Source organism: Humulus lupulus, chromosome 9, assembly GCF_963169125.1.
Source record: "Humulus lupulus chromosome 9, drHumLupu1.1, whole genome shotgun sequence".
Classification (NCBI taxonomy): domain Eukaryota; kingdom Viridiplantae; phylum Streptophyta; class Magnoliopsida; order Rosales; family Cannabaceae; genus Humulus; species Humulus lupulus.
Window position 1 is genome coordinate 35,553,296 of NC_084801.1, and position 21,100 is coordinate 35,574,395.

General features: G+C 28.8%; 1 protein-coding gene across 1 annotated transcript; it reads right to left on the reverse strand.

Moving 5' to 3' along the window:
* Positions 1–8,551: 8,551 nt before the first annotated feature.
* Positions 8,552–12,292, reverse strand: LOC133799612 (uncharacterized). Its single transcript, XM_062237611.1, has 4 exons — positions 9,987–12,292; positions 9,565–9,873; positions 9,381–9,468; positions 8,552–9,301 (listed from the first exon to the last, which is right to left on the reverse strand). The coding sequence occupies exons 1-4, from the start codon at positions 12,290–12,292 to the stop codon at positions 8,552–8,554; spliced, it is 3,453 nt and encodes a 1,150-aa protein (XP_062093595.1).
* Positions 12,293–21,100: the final 8,808 nt, after the last annotated feature.

The following is a 21,100-nucleotide window of genomic DNA, read 5'->3' on the forward strand; positions in this document are numbered from 1 at the left end:
TATTAATTTTTATGATGGCAATTAATAAATATGGACCACTATTAGTTTATTAGGGAATTCTTCTATAGAGATTTCACTTTAAGCCCTAATGGTGAGACTCTTAGTGTTTTTGACCTGTAAACAGTTTTCGGCACGATTTTTTTTATGACCGTGTATATTGTAGCTATTTAAAACATCCTGCAAATTTTCAGAAAATTCAGAATAGTTTACAGTACCGAAAACTAAGTTCAAATATGTTGTTGCACGCGTGACTAATTTTTTTATGCGCGTGGAAAGCAACATTTTTTAACCTAGTTTTCGGTACTGTAAACTATTCGGAATGTTCTGAAAATTTGCAGGATGCTCTAAATACCTACAATATACACGGTCATAAAAAAAATCGCACCGAAAACTGTTCACGGGTCAAGAAACACTGAGAGCCCTACCGGTAGTGCTTAAAGTGAAGTCCCTATAGAATAAATTCTTCTACAGGAGCTTCACTTTAAGCCTTTTCGGTGGGGCTCTCAGTGTTCTCGACCCATGAACAGTTTTCGGTGCAATTTTTTTTTATGGCCGTGTATATTGTAGCTATTTAGAGCATCCTACAAATTTTCAGAAAATTTTGAATAGTTTACAGTACTGAAAACTAAGTCTAAACATGTTATTGCACACGTGACTAATTTTTTTATGCGCGTGGAAAACAACATGTTTGAACCTAGTTTTCGGTATTATAAACTATTCGAAATTTTCTGAAAATTTGCAGGATGCTCTAAATAGCTACAACATACAGGATCATAAAAAAAATCGCGCCGAAAACTGTTCACGGGTTGAGAACACTAAGAGCTCCACCAATAGGGCTTAAAGTAAAGCCCTTATAGAAGAATTGTCCTATATTATATATAAGGTATTTTATTAATTCAAATATTCAATACACTATTATAAAAAGAGGTAGTAACGACACTCCAAATGAAATGTTATTTATGTAGGAATATGGCATAAAAGCCTTAGATGTAAATACATATTTTTTATGTTTTTTTTTTTACAATTTTAAGACTCCTAGTTTTTTAAATTCGGTCTCTATTGAACATAACCTAACAACAATACAATGTTGAAAAGAAACTTAAAATTATCTAGATAGCAACTTCACAACAATCCAGTGTTAAAAAAATAATTACAAATCAATTAGACATCAACTGCATCAACCCAAAATAAACTAAAAACAACTTCTAAAAACTTATCCCTACATTTTAAAATGGGTAAAAAATAAACTCAAAATATATCTCAAAACAAACAATTTGAAAAACATTACCATTAAATACAAATATTATTTTTAAAGATATATATAAACCCAAGCTATACCTAACATAAACTAAAATCAAACCAAAAATATTCTCAACTATAAATCAATCCAAAATATACATCAGAACAACTACACATATACCTAAAATAAACTAAAAATTACTGAAAATCAGCCCACATAATAACAAAAATTTAAAATATATTCACCCAAAGGTCTTAAAAGAAACTAAAGATATACACCATATATATTGAAAATAAACCAAAAATATAATCAATTAAAAATCAACTATATATCAACTCGCTACTTACTAAAATATGCTAAAAATATACTACAAACAACTAAATATACAACTAAAATAAACATATATAATTTAATTAAACTTAAAATAAAACAAAAAATCAACACGTAATCTCCTTCATTCTTACTTAAGAAACACATATATTTAGACCAATTATTATTAACATGATTTAAAAAAAAAATTATTTATTTAAAAAAATATATTTATATAAGATGGATGTGTATTAATTAATGCACGTGGTGGTAGTAGAGACAGATGTTGCTCCAAACATTTGACATATATTATTTCATGTGGTATTGGTGGAAAAGATAAGTGTTGCTCCAAGTATATAATACTATATATGACGTGTATTATCTTCTTCTTTTAGAGTCAATACAAAGCCTTTTTCATTTATATTATTATTATTATATTTAGCTTCTCACATTTTGATTTATTCTACCAATATAAATTTTTCATTGAAAGACAACACCCATGGTCAGACAAAAAGGACTTGGAGTCCTATACCATCAAAGGAACCAACAAGTTCCTTAGAGGTTCAGTCTTCTCTATCACTTTTTTTTTTTTTTTATCTACGAGGAATAAACTTATTAAGTATTAAAGTTCTTATTTTTCTCTCCCTCGGCAGCGGTGATTGTACCGATAAGCTCCTATATGTAGCATGCATGGAGAAGATCGAAACGGACGACCGAGGTGGTACTGCAAAATAGAGGAGTCAACACAAAGATTATTTCCTCTCCTCACAGGCTGCGTCTTCTTCATTGCTTGGTCATCCGTATAACTAAAAAATAAAGTAGGCACTGAAAAATTAAAAAATATCCGCCCAACCGTATATTTGTAATTTTTCCATAAGAATCAGTGTATTATGTAAAAATCTCATTATAAAAGAAGATATTAATAACACTCCAAACATGATATGAAATGTTATTTATGTCACTTAGAAATATGACATAAAAGCCTTGGATGTAATAACATGCAAATATTGCGTCTAGTAGTGAATATTTCTTGTGCAAGATTCTCAAGTTTTCTTTAAAATTTCAATATTTAATTAAAAATAAACATATTAAATTAAATGTAATTAAATATAATATAATATAATTGGAGGTTTAAATTGGAAAAATTATTTAATAAAATATAAATATTTTACAATAATTATTAATTGTACATTAATTTTAATTCAAGCTAATTTAAATTGCAACAACATAATATGCCTTATGATTTTAATGACTGGTACCATTCCCCGTGAAAAATGTGTTAGAGAATATATATTTATACTCAATGGAAACATAGAAAAACTAAAATACAATTCTATGCAAAAAATACAATAGACAAGGTAATTGATTAAATAAACATTACAACTCAATTGCTCAAAATAAAAGTAAATATAAAGAGGTAGAAGAAGAAGATCACAAACTCAAAACAATAATAATACAAGTAAATAAGATCAACTAGATCAAAAGAATGAAAATAAAACTAACACTACTACAAAAAAGGCTTTTTAGGACTCGCGGGGTGCGAGTCCTCTATTTGAGAGCCTTAAAAAACTGAGGTTTTTTAGGACTCGCATTGCGAGTCCTAAAAGAATGTTTTTTTAGGACTAGTATTGCGAGTCCTGAAAAGTTTTATTTTTTATTTTTAAAAAATTAATTGGTGGGTTTTGAATCCGGCGGCGGGGCTCCGGCGACGGTGGCGGCGCCATCATTAAAAGGTGGTGGTTCGGAAAACAAACTATTGGGTTTTAAAGCCCAAGAAGCAAGGAGTATGGTGGTGGTGGTGGTGGTGGTTCAGCTTGTGGTGGCTGGAATATGCTCGGAAAGTTTGGGAGAAACCCATGAACAACCGAACTTCAAGTGCTCCGTTGAGGGCCTTAGGCCGCACGTGAGGTCGTCATCTCCGGGGGTAGGGGGTTTCGGGGGATGGCGCTTCCACTGGTCCGGCGGGTGGCGGTGGCCGGAGAGGGGACGGCGGCGTTCGGCGTTGGCACTTCGGGAGAGAGGGAGAGAGAGAAGGAACTTTGGGAAGAGAGAGAGGGAACCGAGGAGAGAGAGTGAAAATGGGCTGTGTGATTTTTTTGCTTTTTTTTTTTTAATATATAATAATAAAACTTTTGTTAAAAAAATTGGAGGGAATTCGAAATTTTTTAAAATTCAAAATTTTATGATACACATAAGTTTTTAGGACTCGCATTGCGAGTCCTAAAAACATTCTTCGCGAGTCCTAAAAAGTCCAGGAGGTGTTTTGTTTAAAAAAAAACTCAAACTTTTAGGACATACATAGTTTTTAGGACTCGCAATTGTGAGTCCTAAAAAACCCCAGTTTTTTAAAATTCAAAATTTTATGATACACATAAGTTTTTACGACTCGCAATACAAGTCCTAAAAACATTCTTTTAGGACTTGCGTTGCGAGTCCTAAAAAGTCTAGCAGGTGTTTGTTTAAAAAACACTACAAGAAAATTGATTTTTAGCTACCAAGTTATTAGCTACCAAATATTATTGGTAGTAAAAAATATTATTTTGCTACCAAATTTTAGTAGTGAAATGTCTTAGTAGTAAATTCTAAACAAATAAGACCAAATATTTCTACTACCAAAATATTTAGTAGTTAGTTTTCTCTTTTAGCAACCAATAATTTTTGGTAGCGAAATATTAATTTTTTTGCTACCAATTTAGCTACCATTTTTCTTTCGTAGCAAAATTATGTTTTTTAGCAACCAATTTTTAGCTACTATTTTTTTTTGTTGCAAATTTGTTTTTTTAGCTACCAATTTTGTTATCATATTTATTTAGTAGCAAAATATTATTTTTTTAACTATACATTTAGCTTCCATTTGTCTTTAGTAGCAAAATAATTTGTTTGGCTACCACTTTATTTAGTTGGAAACTATGTTTTTAGCACCAACTTTTAACTTCAATATTTAATAGCAAAATAATATTTGTTTGCGACTCATTTTTTTATAGTAAAACATACTTAATATTTTCTAAAGTTTTTTACACTAAATATTTGAATTGTAGCAAATAAAGTATAATTTGTATTATTGTCTCTTATAACTTCTCTCATATATATATATATATGTGTGTGTGTTATGAATTTGAGGAAAAAAAACTTGATTACACATATTTAAGTTGATCAAGACAAATTTAATATACCAAGAAAAATAAATGAGTTGGAAAGAGTAAGATTAGGCAAGTGTCACTATGAAAAGTTGGCAACTAAAGCCAAAAAAAAAACCCCACATTTGAGTCTAACGCCATTGAAATTAAAAGGTTTGCGAAGAGTACAGTTACAAACTTCTCAAATAGGAACCTATAGCAATTGCCTCGTTAAAACCTCAACTGAGCAAAACCCTAGGGAAAAAGCTCAGAAGAGGAAAAAGAGTACAACGCTTTACATAATAATAAAAATTATTAATATAAATAAAAAAACTAGGTAATTACATTATAGCTCATTTGTTACTCTGAAAAAAGTTTGGTAAAATATTAAATCAATTCTATGAATGTGTCGGCCCACTCCACTCGAATTTGATCAATTTCTTCTTTTGTGTAACTTTTCGTTCTATGGTTGCACTAGAAAAAAAAACAATGATAATTATTAGTGAATTTAAATAATATATTGAATATAATGTATTTCAAATAAGGATATATATGTATATATCTTACATTAGTATTTAACCAATTGATAGGCCTCGGATCCATGCAGAAATCTCGCATGTATCTCATTATATAATATCCGCATTCGACATTCGATGGTTGTTTAGGACACTGCATATTTATATAGACGTGTAAAAGCCCTTCAATTTTTAAAATAATTGTAAAATACAACTTAGAAACTTATTATATATTATGATGTATCTATATAGCTACTTACCTCTATGGATTTCCATATAATACCACATTCTCTTGGAATCCTATTTTTTGAAGCATTGTAGTAGTCAAAAACCCTAAACAATAAATAAGTTATCATCAAAACTACTAAATAAAATTTAATTTGATGGTTTTACAAAATTAATATATAATATTATTAACTTACATCGTAATAAAGTTTGTAACATCATTGCGTGGAGGTTTTCTAATTGGATCGAGCCAGAAACATGTATCATGCAATGGATCAGCTATTACTAGCACCCAATGATAGCTATTGATCACATAAATAGATTATTATTATATATATGTATACATATATTTTATAGCAAAAATATTCATTTAAATTAATCTTACCCTATATTAATAGGGAGCAAGGAAAGTTGCATTGTCTCTGATTCTACTAATCGGTCTGCTACTAATTCTGCATTTTTTAGTATATTGGAACCCGCAGGAGAAGCCCAAGTTGGATCAAAAAAACGAAAATATTGTCCTCGATTTGACTTTTCCAGCATTTGATATAAGATCCTAAATATTATAATGTTACCAATTAAAATAATGTTATCAAGAGCATGATGTAAAACCTATAAGAAAATTTTCTTACCTAATATAAAAGGATATACAGGGAGCTTCAATTTCCACCATTGTGCCGAAATGAATTACATCTTCAGGTGCAATATACAAATCTTCATCATGGCCAAAAATTTTGCGCTCCATTTTAATACAAATGTTGTTTAAAGGATCACGGAATTGAACACTTAGCAATATAGCTTTTATGCTCTTGGGAATGTTCTTCGGCATATCAAACTTAATTGGAGACTTTTGCACATTCTTTGAACTTGTTGTACCTTTTTTAGATGGCATGCGTGAAGATGAGTGTTCATTTTTTTCCATATTGTTGACTACCTAAAAACATTATTCATTAAACAATAATTACTTATAAGTAATAGGAAATAATAATTCTAAAAAATTGAACTAAATAATGTTTTTATTACCTCATAATCGGCAAAAATGATTAAGTGTTTCGGCCATGGAACAAAACTTTCGACAGCATCTTTTACAAAGATTAAATCATCACGAACGCGGATAGGGAGATGAGCTTTTTCATTAAAACATTCAAGTACATGTACTCGTACATTGTCTTTTGCCAATTTTCTTCCATGTACTTCTGTGCCAGCTACAATTTGACCAATAGCAACCACATCACCATCTTCCAATTTTAATCTATACTTTTTGTCCTACAAAAAAATATATTCAAATAAATATAAAAATTATAGTACTATTATTATTATATATTTAAAAATTAATAAAACCATTGATGGTGGTGTCGTCGATTTTTGTACTGGATTTGAATCAATTTGTTGATTTGTCTCTTTATTTGAAGATGATTGCAATTCACGTTCTTCCAAGAGTTTTCTTTGTAATAATTCAAACCGCTTGTCCACTTTTTCTTGAATATATTTTTCAATAACGTCATCTTTATCACTGGTAAAATCTTTGATGATTTTTTCTAATTTCTCAAAGCGTCGATCTTCATGCTCTTTAGATTTAGATGATAACTCGGTTGATAACTTTTTTCCAAGGACAGGTCCAAAACCTCTTAACCATCCATATTTATCTTCACCTAGAACCTGTCTATAAATAGCAGCTTCGTCCACCATTATTAATGTTCCATCTTCAAGTTGATTAAGTTGATCTTGTCGTAACTCAATCATCTCTTTCTATAAAGATAAAAGAACTATGTTATATGTTTAGATAAAATGTAAATAGTTGATAAAATATTGGTAACTTAGAGGAAATATGATACATACATATTTTTGCTCTGCTTCTTTGTGGATCCATTTGTTATTTTTTGTCTGGTGGGTTTTTTTAAATGTTTCAATCTCTCCAGCTTTAATAGAACCTGGTTGTCCATCATCTATATCCATTGTATGTTTTGATTTCTGTAATAATTATTGGAAAAAAAATTAAAACTTAAGTATAGTAAATTAATATTGGCAACACTAAAAAATATTTACCTCCTCGTGTAAGTATTGAGTAAATGATTTACTTCCACCTGCATGCATATAAGACACTTTTGATCTATTTTGTGAGCCTGCCATAGACTTTTTCTGCAAAAAAAAAAATAAATTAACATTAATATTTTCTTAAAAAATAAAAATAAAAATAAAAATAAAATTTATATGAACTAGATAGACATTATGACACCTTCCACTCATCATTAGAGAAACAATTGGTGCACATCCATTTCCAATCCGAATCTCTTATCACCAATTTTTTAGGTTGATGTTGTAGCGGATCTTTTCCTTCTTCGATCATTTTGTTAAAATGCTTGTGACATCGATTGCGATAATCCTTAAATCGCTCTGAGCAGTAATGATCACAAATTATTTCAAGATATGGATGTTTCCCAAAGTCCAAGTCGAATACATCCTGCAAAAATTAGGGAATAGATATAAAGAAAATTATCTATATAAAAAAAGTTATTAAGTGAATATATTAATATAAACATACCTGTATACGAGCATATACAACTTTCTTTTCCATAGGTGGAATTTTACTCCAACCACTGTATTGTAGTGGAGCATGATGTCGTACATTTACACCAACAGTGTTTGCGAACTTAGCAGCATCTGTGCCATAAACTCGAAGCTCCCCCACTTCATATGAAATTTTTAGCTTAGGTGCTCCATCCTTCAACCCACGACTTGTGCGATCTCCCCGAGTAGGCCCATGAGTTCTCTTTTTTGATTCTGTAAAAAAAATTTTTATAATATTAGTAAGAACTATATCACACTTTCATATAATTGTATTATATATTTATATTGGTATAAGACAAACAATAATACTTTGTACCTTGTGAAGATTTTTGTGGTTTATCAGGTAATGGTATTGTTGACGAACAATCAATAGAAGGTGTTAAAGGTTGTGGAGATTGTATTAATGATGGAGTATTAGTGGGTGTCTTTTTAGAGCCAAAGAGTCTTCTACTACTCATTGGTTGATCTAGAGACTTCATGCTTGACATAATAAAAACCTGAAATAATAAATTATTATTTGCATATAATAAACAATATTAAATTCATATATTAAAAAAATACTTACACACCATTGATTTTTAATCACTTTCATCACTATCGGTTACATCTTCTGAATCACTAAGTAATGCTTCTTCATCAATATCCTCATTGTCTAATTCGTTTTGACATTCATTGTAATCAATATCATCGATTTCAATTTCGTCAATATCTTGCCGAATAAGAATATCATCAACATTTGTTGAATCAAATGTAATATCAATGTCGCTTGAGAATTCTTCTTGATATGCTTCACGATTAGTAGTAACGGGTCCAACATCATCAGAATTACTATCTTGTGGCTTTGATGGTATTTCCCAAATATGACGATGGTTTACCTTTTGCACCACTTTCCAATTTTCACCTCTTTTTATGTCGTCTAAATAGAATACTGAATTAACTTGGTTTGCAAGGACAAATGGTTCATTTTCAAACCATTGTGAGGCAACATTTATACTAGTAATGTTATACTCAGTATAAATTCTATGGTCACTCTCATTGGTGTTATACCAAGAACATTTGAATAATATCACCCTATTAAAATAGATATAATGTACTTCCCATATTTCATTGATGACACCATAAAAATCACAAAGGTTCCCATCATATTCTGCCTCAACTCGAATTCCACAATTTTGAGTAATACGTCTTTCATCTCGAGTTTTTGTGTGATATCTAACTCCATTAACCATACAACCAGCATATGTGCAAATTGAAAAATTAGGTTGAATTGCAATGGCATACAAATCATCTTGGGCTTTAGAATATGATATTTCATTCATTCTTTTAACCTGAGAATATAGTTTTCATAGTTAAAATGAGATAAAGAACCATATCCCATAAGAAAGAATTATAAATATATTAACGTACTTTATCTTCAAACCAAGATGGAAATTCTTGCTTTTGTGCTTGATCAATATCTGAAACGCCTTTGGATTGTAAAAACAATCTATGTTCTCTGATTTCAAAAAAAGTACTCTCAAATAAGAACTTTTATATGTAAAAGAAAACAAAAAATATTGGCCATACTTAAGATGATCAACAGAAAACTTACTTTAAATATGGCTCCAACTCAGGACAATTATTCACAATGTACCAATGTACCATATTCCGTTGTTCTTCAGTTATTGAGATTGATGATTGTTTTCCAAATGGTCTAGTTGGCATATTGAATATAGACAATGTTGATTGTCTTCTTACCCCAACCTCATCTGGATTTCGATCTGGACGATTGAAGCGGGTTTCTATGCCATGAAGATACATTGAACAAAAATTTAATGCCTCATTAATAATATATCCTTCAGCTATAGAACCTTCAGGGCGAGCTTTGTTCTTTACATACTTTTTCAAATGACCTATTTCCCTATAAAAATATTATACAATTAATATACATTAGTACATAGTTTGTACTTAATAAAAATCAAAAAATTATTTTTCAAATATATTATTTCTTAAGGTAATATTAAATTATATTGCCTTTCAATTGAATACATCCATCGCATTTGTACTGGACCTCTTAACTTAGCTTCCATTGGCAAGTGCACCGCTAGATGAATCATTACATCAAAAAATGCAGGAGGGAAAATTATTTCCATCTTACATAGTGTGAACACAATGCCCTCTTCCAAAGCATCTAAATCTTTCACATACAATGTCCTTGCGCATAGATTTTGAAAAAATAAGGACAATTCAGCAATCACAGACATCATTTTTTTTTTCAAATATGGTCTTACACTAATGGGTAACAACATTTGTAATAAGATGTGACAATCATGACTTTTCAACCCAGTTATCTTCCCATCTTTCATATTAACATTGTGAGACAAGTTTGCAGCATATCCATTTGGAAATTTGATAGATTGTAAGAACTCACAAATTTGCTTGCGTTCCTTCTTTGATAACGTATAACAAGCTGCTGGTTTCACCCACTTGTTTCCTTGCCTTTTCATTTGCAATTGTTTACGAATTTTCAAATCTTGTAAGTCCAATCGTGCATTTTCGGTATCCTTAGACTTCCCATCAATGCTAAATATTGTTCCAACAACACTGTCACATATATTTTTCTCAATATGCATCACATCCAAATTATGCCTTAGTTTTAATTTAGGCCAGTATTCTAATTCCCAAAATATACTTTTACGCCTCCAATTTGTTTTATTTTCATAGCCTGCTTTCTTCATTTGGTTTTTATCATCATTCATAATATCGACATATTTACCTGGCCTACATGTCCACAGATGGTCCAATTTATCTACAATTTCATCACCTGTTAATTTTCTAGGGGGAGACCGTCTTTCAATTGTACCATCGTACTCCTTATCAGTGCGCCACTCATGTTCAGCACACAAATATCGACGATGTCCCATGTAACAAATTTTACCCCTAATTCGAAATGAAGATGTGTCATCCTCGCAAATAGGACATGCCTTATACCCTTGAGTGCTATACCCAGACACAGTGCCATATGCAGGAAAATCATTAATTGTCCATAATATAGCAGCACGCATGATAAAGTATGTTTTGTCGACAACATCAAAAGTTTGTACCCCTTTCTCCCACAATTCTTTTAACTCTTCGATTAAGGGTTGTAAATAGACATCTATATCCTTATCGGGAGCACGACGCCTAGGAATTAGTAATGACATCATTAAGAATTCTCGTTTCATACATATCCATGGCGGCATGTTATATGGCATCAGTATTACTGGCCACATACTATACGAGTTTGATAAATCACCAAAAGGATTAAACCCATCAGTTGCAAATCCAAACCTAATATTTCGAGGTTCTTTAGCAAAATCGGGGTATTGCTTATCAAAATCCTTCCAAACCGCTGCATCTGCCGGATGTCTAAGTACACCTTCAGTATCAACACGTTCTTCTTTGTGCCACCTCATATCTGATGATGTATGTCTTGACATAAAAAGTCGTTGCAAACGTGGAGTTATAGGAAAATAATGCATCTTTTTATGTGGTATTTTCTTGTCTTTGGTTCCTTTAAACTTATATCTTTCATGACCACAAATATGACAATTTTCAGCATCTTTATTGTCTTTCCAATATAAGGAACAATCATGCTCACATACATGAATTGTTTCATATCCTAAACCAAGATCATGTAATATTTTCTTAACATCATAATAAGTATTTGGGATTTTGTTATCATCAGGAAATGCTTCCTTAAGAAGCTTGAGTAACATGTCAAATGCTTTGATGCTAGTACTAGTCAACACTTTTATACGCATTAGCTTAACGATGAATGTTAAACTTGTGAACTTTTTACATCCAGGGTACAACTCTTTTTCTACTTCAGCAAATAAGTTATGAAATTTTTGCCCCTTCTCTTTTCGGTGAGTTGAATCCCCAAAGTTTGCAAAATTACTCTTTGTAGGGTCTTGTTGAGTTAAATCTTCAATCGCTGGGATCATATCATCATCACTAGTGTAATTATTGTCACTCTCTTCAGCATCATCGACATCATCAAGATCATCAACATCTTCAAGATCATCGAAATCATTAGCATCATCCTCACCATCACTTTCATCTACAATATTCTCCCCGTGATGTACCCATTTAACATAGTGGGTATAAAATCCTTTTACGAAGATATGACGCTCAATTGTCTCCAAGTCATGAAAGTATAAATTCATACACATGACACATGGACATCGAATCTTATTCTCATCATTCAAGTGATCTCTTGATAATGTAATGAAGTTCTTCAATCCATTGATAAACTTGGTAGATAGTCTGTTCTTATTAGAAGTCCAACTCTTATCCATAGCTTATCTACTACTTTTGAGATGTGTAGATGATGTATTGTACTATAAACAAACATCAAGTAATACTAAATTTATTTTGAATTATTATAATGAAAACATTAGTATATCATTGAAAGTATGACGCCAAATACCTATATACGTATATATATATATATTGTTACATATTTTGTATGACTTTGAGTCAATGTCCTTTAACTCATCGTTTGGGGTTTAATATTAAAAGCATTAATTATATAACATATACAAACAAATAATATTCTTTTATCCAGTTTCATAAATTATCTAATCATATATTTCTATTTCTATTTAAAATTTTATTCTTTTATTTGAGTTTTGTTTACACATAAATAATTTTTTACATATGTCTTTCATTTTTATTTTTTGTGTTAGCTTCATTTTTAGGATTAGCTATTTAAATTGTTTTGTTTTTATAGCTCAGCTATAATTTATTCAACTACTTAAATTATAAATGATTAACTAAAGCATATACATGTATATATTAATTAAAATAACATCATTTTAGATTTTGAATTTTTTTTGAGGTTGAAAACGATTGAAGAAAATTAATTAAAATTTGTTCACATTAAAGTTTAGACTTTTACAATATTTTTTAAAATTCAAACTCATAAGCCATACTATTTAGAAAAATATGTTTAAAACATAAAAAAAAATTAAAATGTATTTAATTATTTATTTCAAAATCTCAATACACCATATATAATATATAAATTAAAATATAAATAAAAACTACCAGAATTTGAATTATTTTAACTATTAAACTAATAAAAAAAATTAAACAATTTATTACACACAAATTAATACTTTGTTTATTATTATTAGTATTATTATTATTTAGTTTATTATGTGATGATATTGCATTTTTAAAAAATAAATATTTAAGCACTACAACTTAATATTATATATTCTATTAAATATTAATTATCTCAGATGATTTTTCCCAACTTTTGGTTAATATTATTTTATCATCATTTAAAAAATATATACGTTATTAAATTTTTTTCCTTCCAAAAAAACATATATTGTATGTGCATTACAAAAAGTGATTACATATATTTTAAAATGAAGTGTTCAGTGGCAGTGGTTGTTGGGTCCTACTAAACTATTAAGAAAAAATGATAATTGAAGTCTATCTATCTAATTAAAATAATAATAAAAATTTGGCTATCTCTAAAATCAGGTTTAGATATTATGCTCTTTTTTTTGTTATTCTATGCTTTTAATTAAAATAATAATATATATATATAGATGATAGCTCAGCTAATCTCAAAAATGAAAACTGCTACACCCAAAACTTCATAATTCTTTCATGAACTCTCTCTACCTGATATCAACTCAACCAAACACATTATTTATAGCTACAACAGAGCTTTGCTCTTTGTTGAGTGACTCCCCCAAATGGCAAGTCAAGATGGAGTGATATATAACATATCCCCTGGGTTACTCCTTGATGGCCATGAAACCTATTCAGATCTACTATGGGTATGAAAAAAATTGTCGATTCCTTACAGATGCTTGGCCTAAATTTATATATCAGGTGCTTCCTTGCTTTGGTTTGTATTTTTGTTCATATTTTGATGATTTAGGTCTTTAGGATTTAAATGATAAACTAAATTTATTTTTCTTATCTGATTTGAGAAATTAAGTACGCTGAGTTAAATTTTTCCAAAACTCAATATGATTTTATTTTGGGGTTTTGATTAGATTTATTAGGGCTTTCTCTAATTGGGTGAAAAACTAAATTTATTTTAAATTCATAATCTAATTTGGAGATTTGTTTTATAACCTAAAAATTGTTAGAAAGAAAACCGAGTAACCTAATTTTGACTACCTATGTTTGGTTGTTTAGAAAGAGGGGTGTAAACAAGTAATTTCAACCCTTAAGTGTTATTCTTAAAATTTCCATTGGTGAGACAAATATTAGAAAATAAATCTTGAATATATTTCTCAATGAGGAAAGCACACAATGAATATCTAATAACAATCATATATATATATATATCATGTAAATAATGACAACACATACCTTTTTGTTCTTTAAGTACTTCAACCAAAGCTTGCTTACATTCAATCAAACTTATACTTCAAAAATGACTTGATGCACAACCTCACAAATATTAGTACATAGATCAGTCAACTTTCAATCACAGTATAATTTTTGTATTCATAAATGAACTCATGTAGATATACATACCTTTTGAATAATGATAATGCTTTGTTTGACAATCTTTCTTCTTTTTTCTTTTAGTAAGTAGTTCAGATTGACATATGTAAGCACGCTAATGAATTTGATTTATATATATAGATTTTTTAGGTCTTTTAGTTTAGGGTTTCATTTTTTCAAATATAAATTTCTCAAAAATTAGTTACAATATGAATAAATTTTAATTTTGAAACATATTTTTTATTAAAAAATATTTGGAATTTCCATTGAAATCTTAAAATATATATTTTTTAAAATAATATACTCTTATTCAAAATTCAAACGGTTTATATCTTTCATTTGATTTTTTATATTTTTTTAATTCATTTATGCATATGTTGTTATATGATAACATGATATAGCTATATAATAGCACACTTAGTTGGTTAAAATAATAATTTTAAAATGAGATATTCAGTCAATTTAGGAATTAGTTGTAGCTATATAATATCATTCATGATTAGTTAAATCTTGATTATGTTATTTTGTTATTTATTTGGTAAATCTAATTCTAAATTTGAATTTCATATTTGACTTCTCTGTATTTTTTACACTGCAAAATTTTATGCGGGAAGATATATATATATATAGTGTAGTGTTGTTTTATTATTTAAAAGTTTCAATCGGAAATAGTTTAACTTCTTCTCATAGCAATATTGATATGTTTATAAATATATATTTATATGATTAAGAGTGTCATTTAAAAGGAGTGAATTGCATTGTTTAAGTACATCTGATGACTTTATTGCTAAGGATTTACAACTATATTAGACTTTTTTTTTTTCAATTTTTCTTTTATTTTATAGACTTTCTATGAGTTTATCACATCTAGTATCATTCATAAAGTTTATGAATACAGGTATGGGACTATATGAAACATGTTTCAAATTTGTGGTCAAACTCTGGAATGTCATTTGCATAATGTCTCAGAGTTTCCTATAGTAATTACAAACTCTCAGGATGGAATTTATGTGTATGGCATTCTGCCACTTATAAGTAAGTTAATAAATATATATATATATAGTCACATCTATTTTTGACTTTTGTGTATAATTCTTCACAGTCTCTCAATTTTGATTGATTTACAAGCTAGAAAACACTCTAAATTATGATTTTGGCAGAGTTTGCACATCAAATGTATTGAATTAGTAAGATTACTTTTTTTTTTCTACTTTCCCACTCTAAGTGGGGATAGCAGTACATGCATGTGCTATCCCCACTAATATACATATATATGTATACATATGTTAGGTTTTTATAATATTATGATAGTTTAGAGGGCCACAAACTGTTATATTTTTTTTAATATTAATAGGTTTCTGTAATACTTTTACCTTTTGCTTTGTTTCCTTTCCCTCATAATATATATTGGCGGTGCTAGTTGAAACAGTTTTGGAGCTCTGTGTGCTTATAATCAAGAGGCCAACACACCCTTTGTTAGAGAAAAGTGTTTGATGCTCTCTGTACATTCCAAACATAATCAAGTGTCTAAAAAGTAAATCTTATGCATTTTCTCAATTCAATTTTGCATGTGTCTTTAAGTAAGAAGGTACATATGTAAATTGTTGTTGATTACAAATAATATTATACATGTATATATTTGTAAAGTTATCAAATGTGATAGATTCTTAGTTAATTAACTTCATTTGAGCATACTTCTAATAACTTTTTCACATAGTTTCAGAAACTAGACAATTCTTTTAAAGTCACAGACTCAACTCACCAGGTACATATGTAACATTGATTGTCATTACAAAACCAAGTGAGTTTTTCAGAGTGATACAAATTCAAGAGAATCTTGTTTCTGTTTTCTTGTAGTTAAATAAAGTGAGATTAGCAAAATTTATAGCTAGCAAAAACTAGTCTGTAGCTGGATTTGACACGAATTATTCATTTGTGTTTACAATTATGAAACAATGGAGAAGATCATAGAGTTTGAAGCAAACAAAGACTTCATTAGACATGTGACTGTCCATCCGTATTTCCCATGCTATCTCACCATTTGATGACAAGTTTATAAAATTTTGGGACTGGGAAAGGGTTGGATATGCACTCAAATTGTGGAACTTTTTAGCTGGAGGATGGATAATTACTTCCCAAATTGGTATGTGGCTACTTTATAAATGTTTTGCTCCATTTCATAGTTGCTAATAAGAGAGTTTGATCTGTGGAAATAAACACACAATCTATTTGTAATTAATGTCCATTCTTTTTAAAACTTATTTCTCATTAAATGCTTATTTTTTAATTAGGGGCTGCCTAGTAAGAGCTTGTCATGTACCCTATATCATTCTATCAAAATTCTCACCAATTGTCAATCTATGTAAGTTTTCATAACCATTTATTAGTTTCTTCTTGTATTGTTATATGCACCTCGCTTGCATTCAAATTTTGTATTGTAGTGTCTATCTTATGATTAAAATAGATGACACATTCCCATAAATTTATCCCAAATAACTTTATCATTTGGGTTGACTCTCATCAGTACTTTTTTTGCTTTAGCAATGTCATTTCAGGTTCAATTCCTGGTACTGCTGGAAAACGAGAGAAGCTTCAGACACTTGACCTGTCCAACAATAACTCTCACTCCTGAATACCTGATTCAAAATCTTCAAGATCTAGCTCTACTACAAGACATTATATTCGAATCTTCAGTGAAGAAAGAAATAAGGAATCTGCATTTTCATGTTTTTTCCCTATTAATATTAAATTAAATTTATGTAACAATATATATCAATTATGTATATTAAGCAGCAACATGCTATTTGGATCAATGTCTGTATATTTTTTTTATTATAAATCTTAAATTTTTATTTAATTTAATAAATTTAATCATTTTAGTGTAGTTAAATTTCATGTTAAAGTAATTATAAAAAAAATCATGTTAAGTAATTTTAAAATTATTTATCAAATAACAAAATAAATAAATTTGATTACAAAAATTAAAATTTATTGCAACCAAATTATTTAGTAGCTAATTGCATTTTATGTCATTATTGTATAATTATTTTACACCATTTTGCTACCAAAATTGGTAGTAAAATAGGGTTATTGGACAAAAAAAAACTATTTGTTTTGCTACTAGATTAAGAAGTTTTGCTACAAAAAGATTGGTAGTAAAATTTAGACAAGGACTACCAAAAAATTTGGTAGCTAAATACTTTTAACGACGGGGATTCAACTACCAACTCGCTACCAAAAAATTTGGTAGCGAAAACTGTATTAGCTACCAAAAATATATAATTTACTACCAAATTTCCAGAAGCTAAATGTCATTTTTTTTGTAGTGAAAAACTCAAACTTTTAGGACACACATAGTTTTTAGGACTCGCTCCGCGAGTCCTAAACAAATTCTTTAAGGACTCGCACTTTTTTAGGACTCGCATTTATGTGAGTGTCCTAAAAATGTGTTTTTATAGTAGTGCAATAAAAAGAACAAACTCTCACACAACCAAAGTGTAGAGTATTGGGGATCACTAACTTGAATAATGTTCAAAACTTTTGTCCAAGAGCTTATTTCCCCCTATTCTCTAAGCACTAAGGGCTTAAAATCACAATTTTTTTTAATATAAACAACTTCATCATTCATTCAAGCTAATACACAATGATAATAATCATATTTGTTATAGCCAAATAGATATAATCATAATATGAATATATCACTCTTTTTTTTTTCTCATTTATTTCCAACAAGTGGTAAAATTTATTTATGAAATAAATCATTCATCATTCTTAAGACTTGATATATTATATTATATATATTTAAATGTATGACTGGTACATATAATAAGTCATTTCTTGCCACATTCACAATTAAATAGAAATTGTATGACTCATACATAAAATGTTATATATTTTATAATATAATGTAATGTTATATTATTTTATAATATAATGTTTTAGATTAAATAAATGTGACAAAGAGTGTCACATATTGTAACATATAATAGAGACTTACAATATTTAGATATATGTGAATATCCAAATATGTAACATATTTGGTGTTACAAATTCAGTTACAAATTTGTAACTTCCAAATATTGCCAATTATTGTGTAGATTTGTTGTTACACAATTTTGAGTTGAATTTCTTAAAGCCATATGTGAAATGACTGTTAGAGATATGATTTAAACCCCAATAATGTGTTTTGGGGGTTACAAAATCAATTGGGAGTAAATTAGAACCGTTTGGAAAAACAACACAATTTCATGTGCTGAAATTGGCTAGTGGTCGCGGCCTGGGGAACAGAGACTAGTGGTCGTAGCCACTAATACTCTTGGTCGCGGCCACAGAGGCTGACTAACCAATTTTTCATTTTTTTCCAAACTTTTTGAACGGCTCAAAAAACAAACATAACTCCCAAATCTCATTTTTAATTCCATAAACATCCAATTAATCATTGTTAACAGCCACAGGGTTGGTGGAATTTGAAATTCAAAGGGTGTCTCTAAACTTTATAAATAGGAGCCTATTGCTCACTTGTAAGATACAACTTTTCTATCCATTAGAGCACTTGGCTAGAAAATACCTAGAGACTTCATTATTCCAGAAAGTAATTTCCAAATCTATGAGAGATCTTTTAGTGCTTGAGCTAGGGGAAATAAGCTTTTGGACAAATGTTTCAAACCTTGTTCAAGTTGGTGATCTCCAACACTCTTCACTTTGGTAGTGTGAGTGAGAGTTGTTTGTTATTTGATTCTTGTTCTTTTCTTTTATTCTATTGCTTTACATCTTCATATTCTTCTTCTCTATTTATTTGTATTTCTTGTTTAGAGTTGTAATCTTTTCTTTTCTTTTGTTACAAACACTTTTGCTTTATTTGTATCCTTTTGTTTAGAGTTGTATTTCTCCATTCTCTTCTTCTAATTCTTCTCTTGTTTATTTGTATTTTTTCAGTCATAGAATTGTAACACTATTTAATCAATCTTGTTTATTTGTATTATTTTGTCTAGAGTTGTAACTATTCTTACCATTTCCATTGAAACAACATATATTTTCCTAACATAAAAATATTTTTAACTTTAGATATTAGTTGTGTTAGGGTTTCATAAAAAACATTTTCAAATGATCTTTGTAGCTTTTCGAACAATTTGAGAAATATAATTGTACATATTTTTACCAATGACGAAGTTTACTATAATACCAGTAATTTGGACATTCACTTCTAGGAATGTGCAATGAATAATTGACATAACAAGTACCAACTATATATATATATACTTTTATCACCAATAATTATTTGAGTATCATTCACTTTAGGAATTCACTTCAAGGAATAATATTGAAAAGATATTATTTGCTTCTGGTAAGAAAAATTACATATATGATAAAATGGCTAATATATGGAATATCGATAATCTTTAAAGTAAACTTTCATTTTCCATCATTCTCTTCAGGAAATGATGTTTAAATATTTTAAATGTACAATGAAATTGAAATACATATTAACTTCTTCATTGTACAAATTCATTTATATTTAATTTAATAATCAAATGTATTTTCACTGAATCAATTTGCCTTTTTCTTTAATTATATTATCATTATTTCATATTTTGATGTTTTGATACAATTTTCGAAAAAAATTCTTTTGGGACTTCAAAAATCAGTCTCCACTTGCATCAATTTTAAAACATTTTAAATGTTCTTTAAATATATTTATGGATGTAATATTATCGACACATATGAAATATTCACTTCAGGGAATGTTTGCTAAAATATCTCAAATCTTTAGCAATTATATTTTTTTTCAATATTGTGTACATATATTTTGTTTTAATAATATATATTTGAATAAACAATTATAATGATGCATATCACATATGCATAATCTTATCTTCAGAATATATGGAAGAACTTACGAAGATTTATAAATAATTATTTTTCTTCTCAATATGTTAAATACATTGGACTTTATAATTAATTTATTTTCATGGTTTAAGAGTCCATCACAATCAAAATTATGTCTGTCCACTAATAGATCAAAGTGCAGTATTTATCAATCTCCGATTAATTAATTCCCAATACATATTGCAAAGAGAAAAAGTAAAACAAAAATAATATCTCATAAATTGCATTCTATTATTCTTCAAATGATAATAAAAATTCTTATAACATTATATACTATGTATTAACATACACATATAATATATAAATATTATATATATATATTATGTTAACACAAAGGAAAGGTCAATCGTATACAATGAATTAATATGATATCAATAACAACATATACGTAATCAAAATCTTATAATAAAAGACGATCAAAATTTTCAAAAATGAAAAATAACCAAGACATCTCAAGAATTTAAACATACATTTTTTCTTTTACTTACCTTGGCTCAAGAATCGTGAGAATCATTAAGTTCCGATTCAACGAATGACTATGGCTAGAGATCTATTATAAGATTTTGAACATACCAACAATAATAGTTAGAGAATCGTACTGATAACGTGCTATAAAATTATTAAGAATGCTTAGATATAAAGTATAATGAAAAGAAATATAGAGTAATAGAGAGATATGTAAAGAGAGAGTGAAACTCTTGTTTATTATTTCAATGAGGATTGAACTCTATTTATACATA

Bases quoted from the DNA above. Each gene is read 5' to 3' on its own strand.
- LOC133799612 (XM_062237611.1), bottom strand. From the start codon at position 12,292: ATGGATAAGAGTTGGACTTCTAATAAGAACAGACTATCTACCAAGTTT. The intron at 9,874-9,986 runs GCAATATAATTT...ATATTTTTATAG, and splicing joins TGGATGTATTCAATTGAAAG to GGAAATAGGTCATTTGAAAA. The intron at 9,469-9,564 runs GTAAGTTTTCTG...TTTTGAAATCAG, and splicing joins GAGTTGGAGCCATATTTAAA to AGAACATAGATTGTTTTTAC.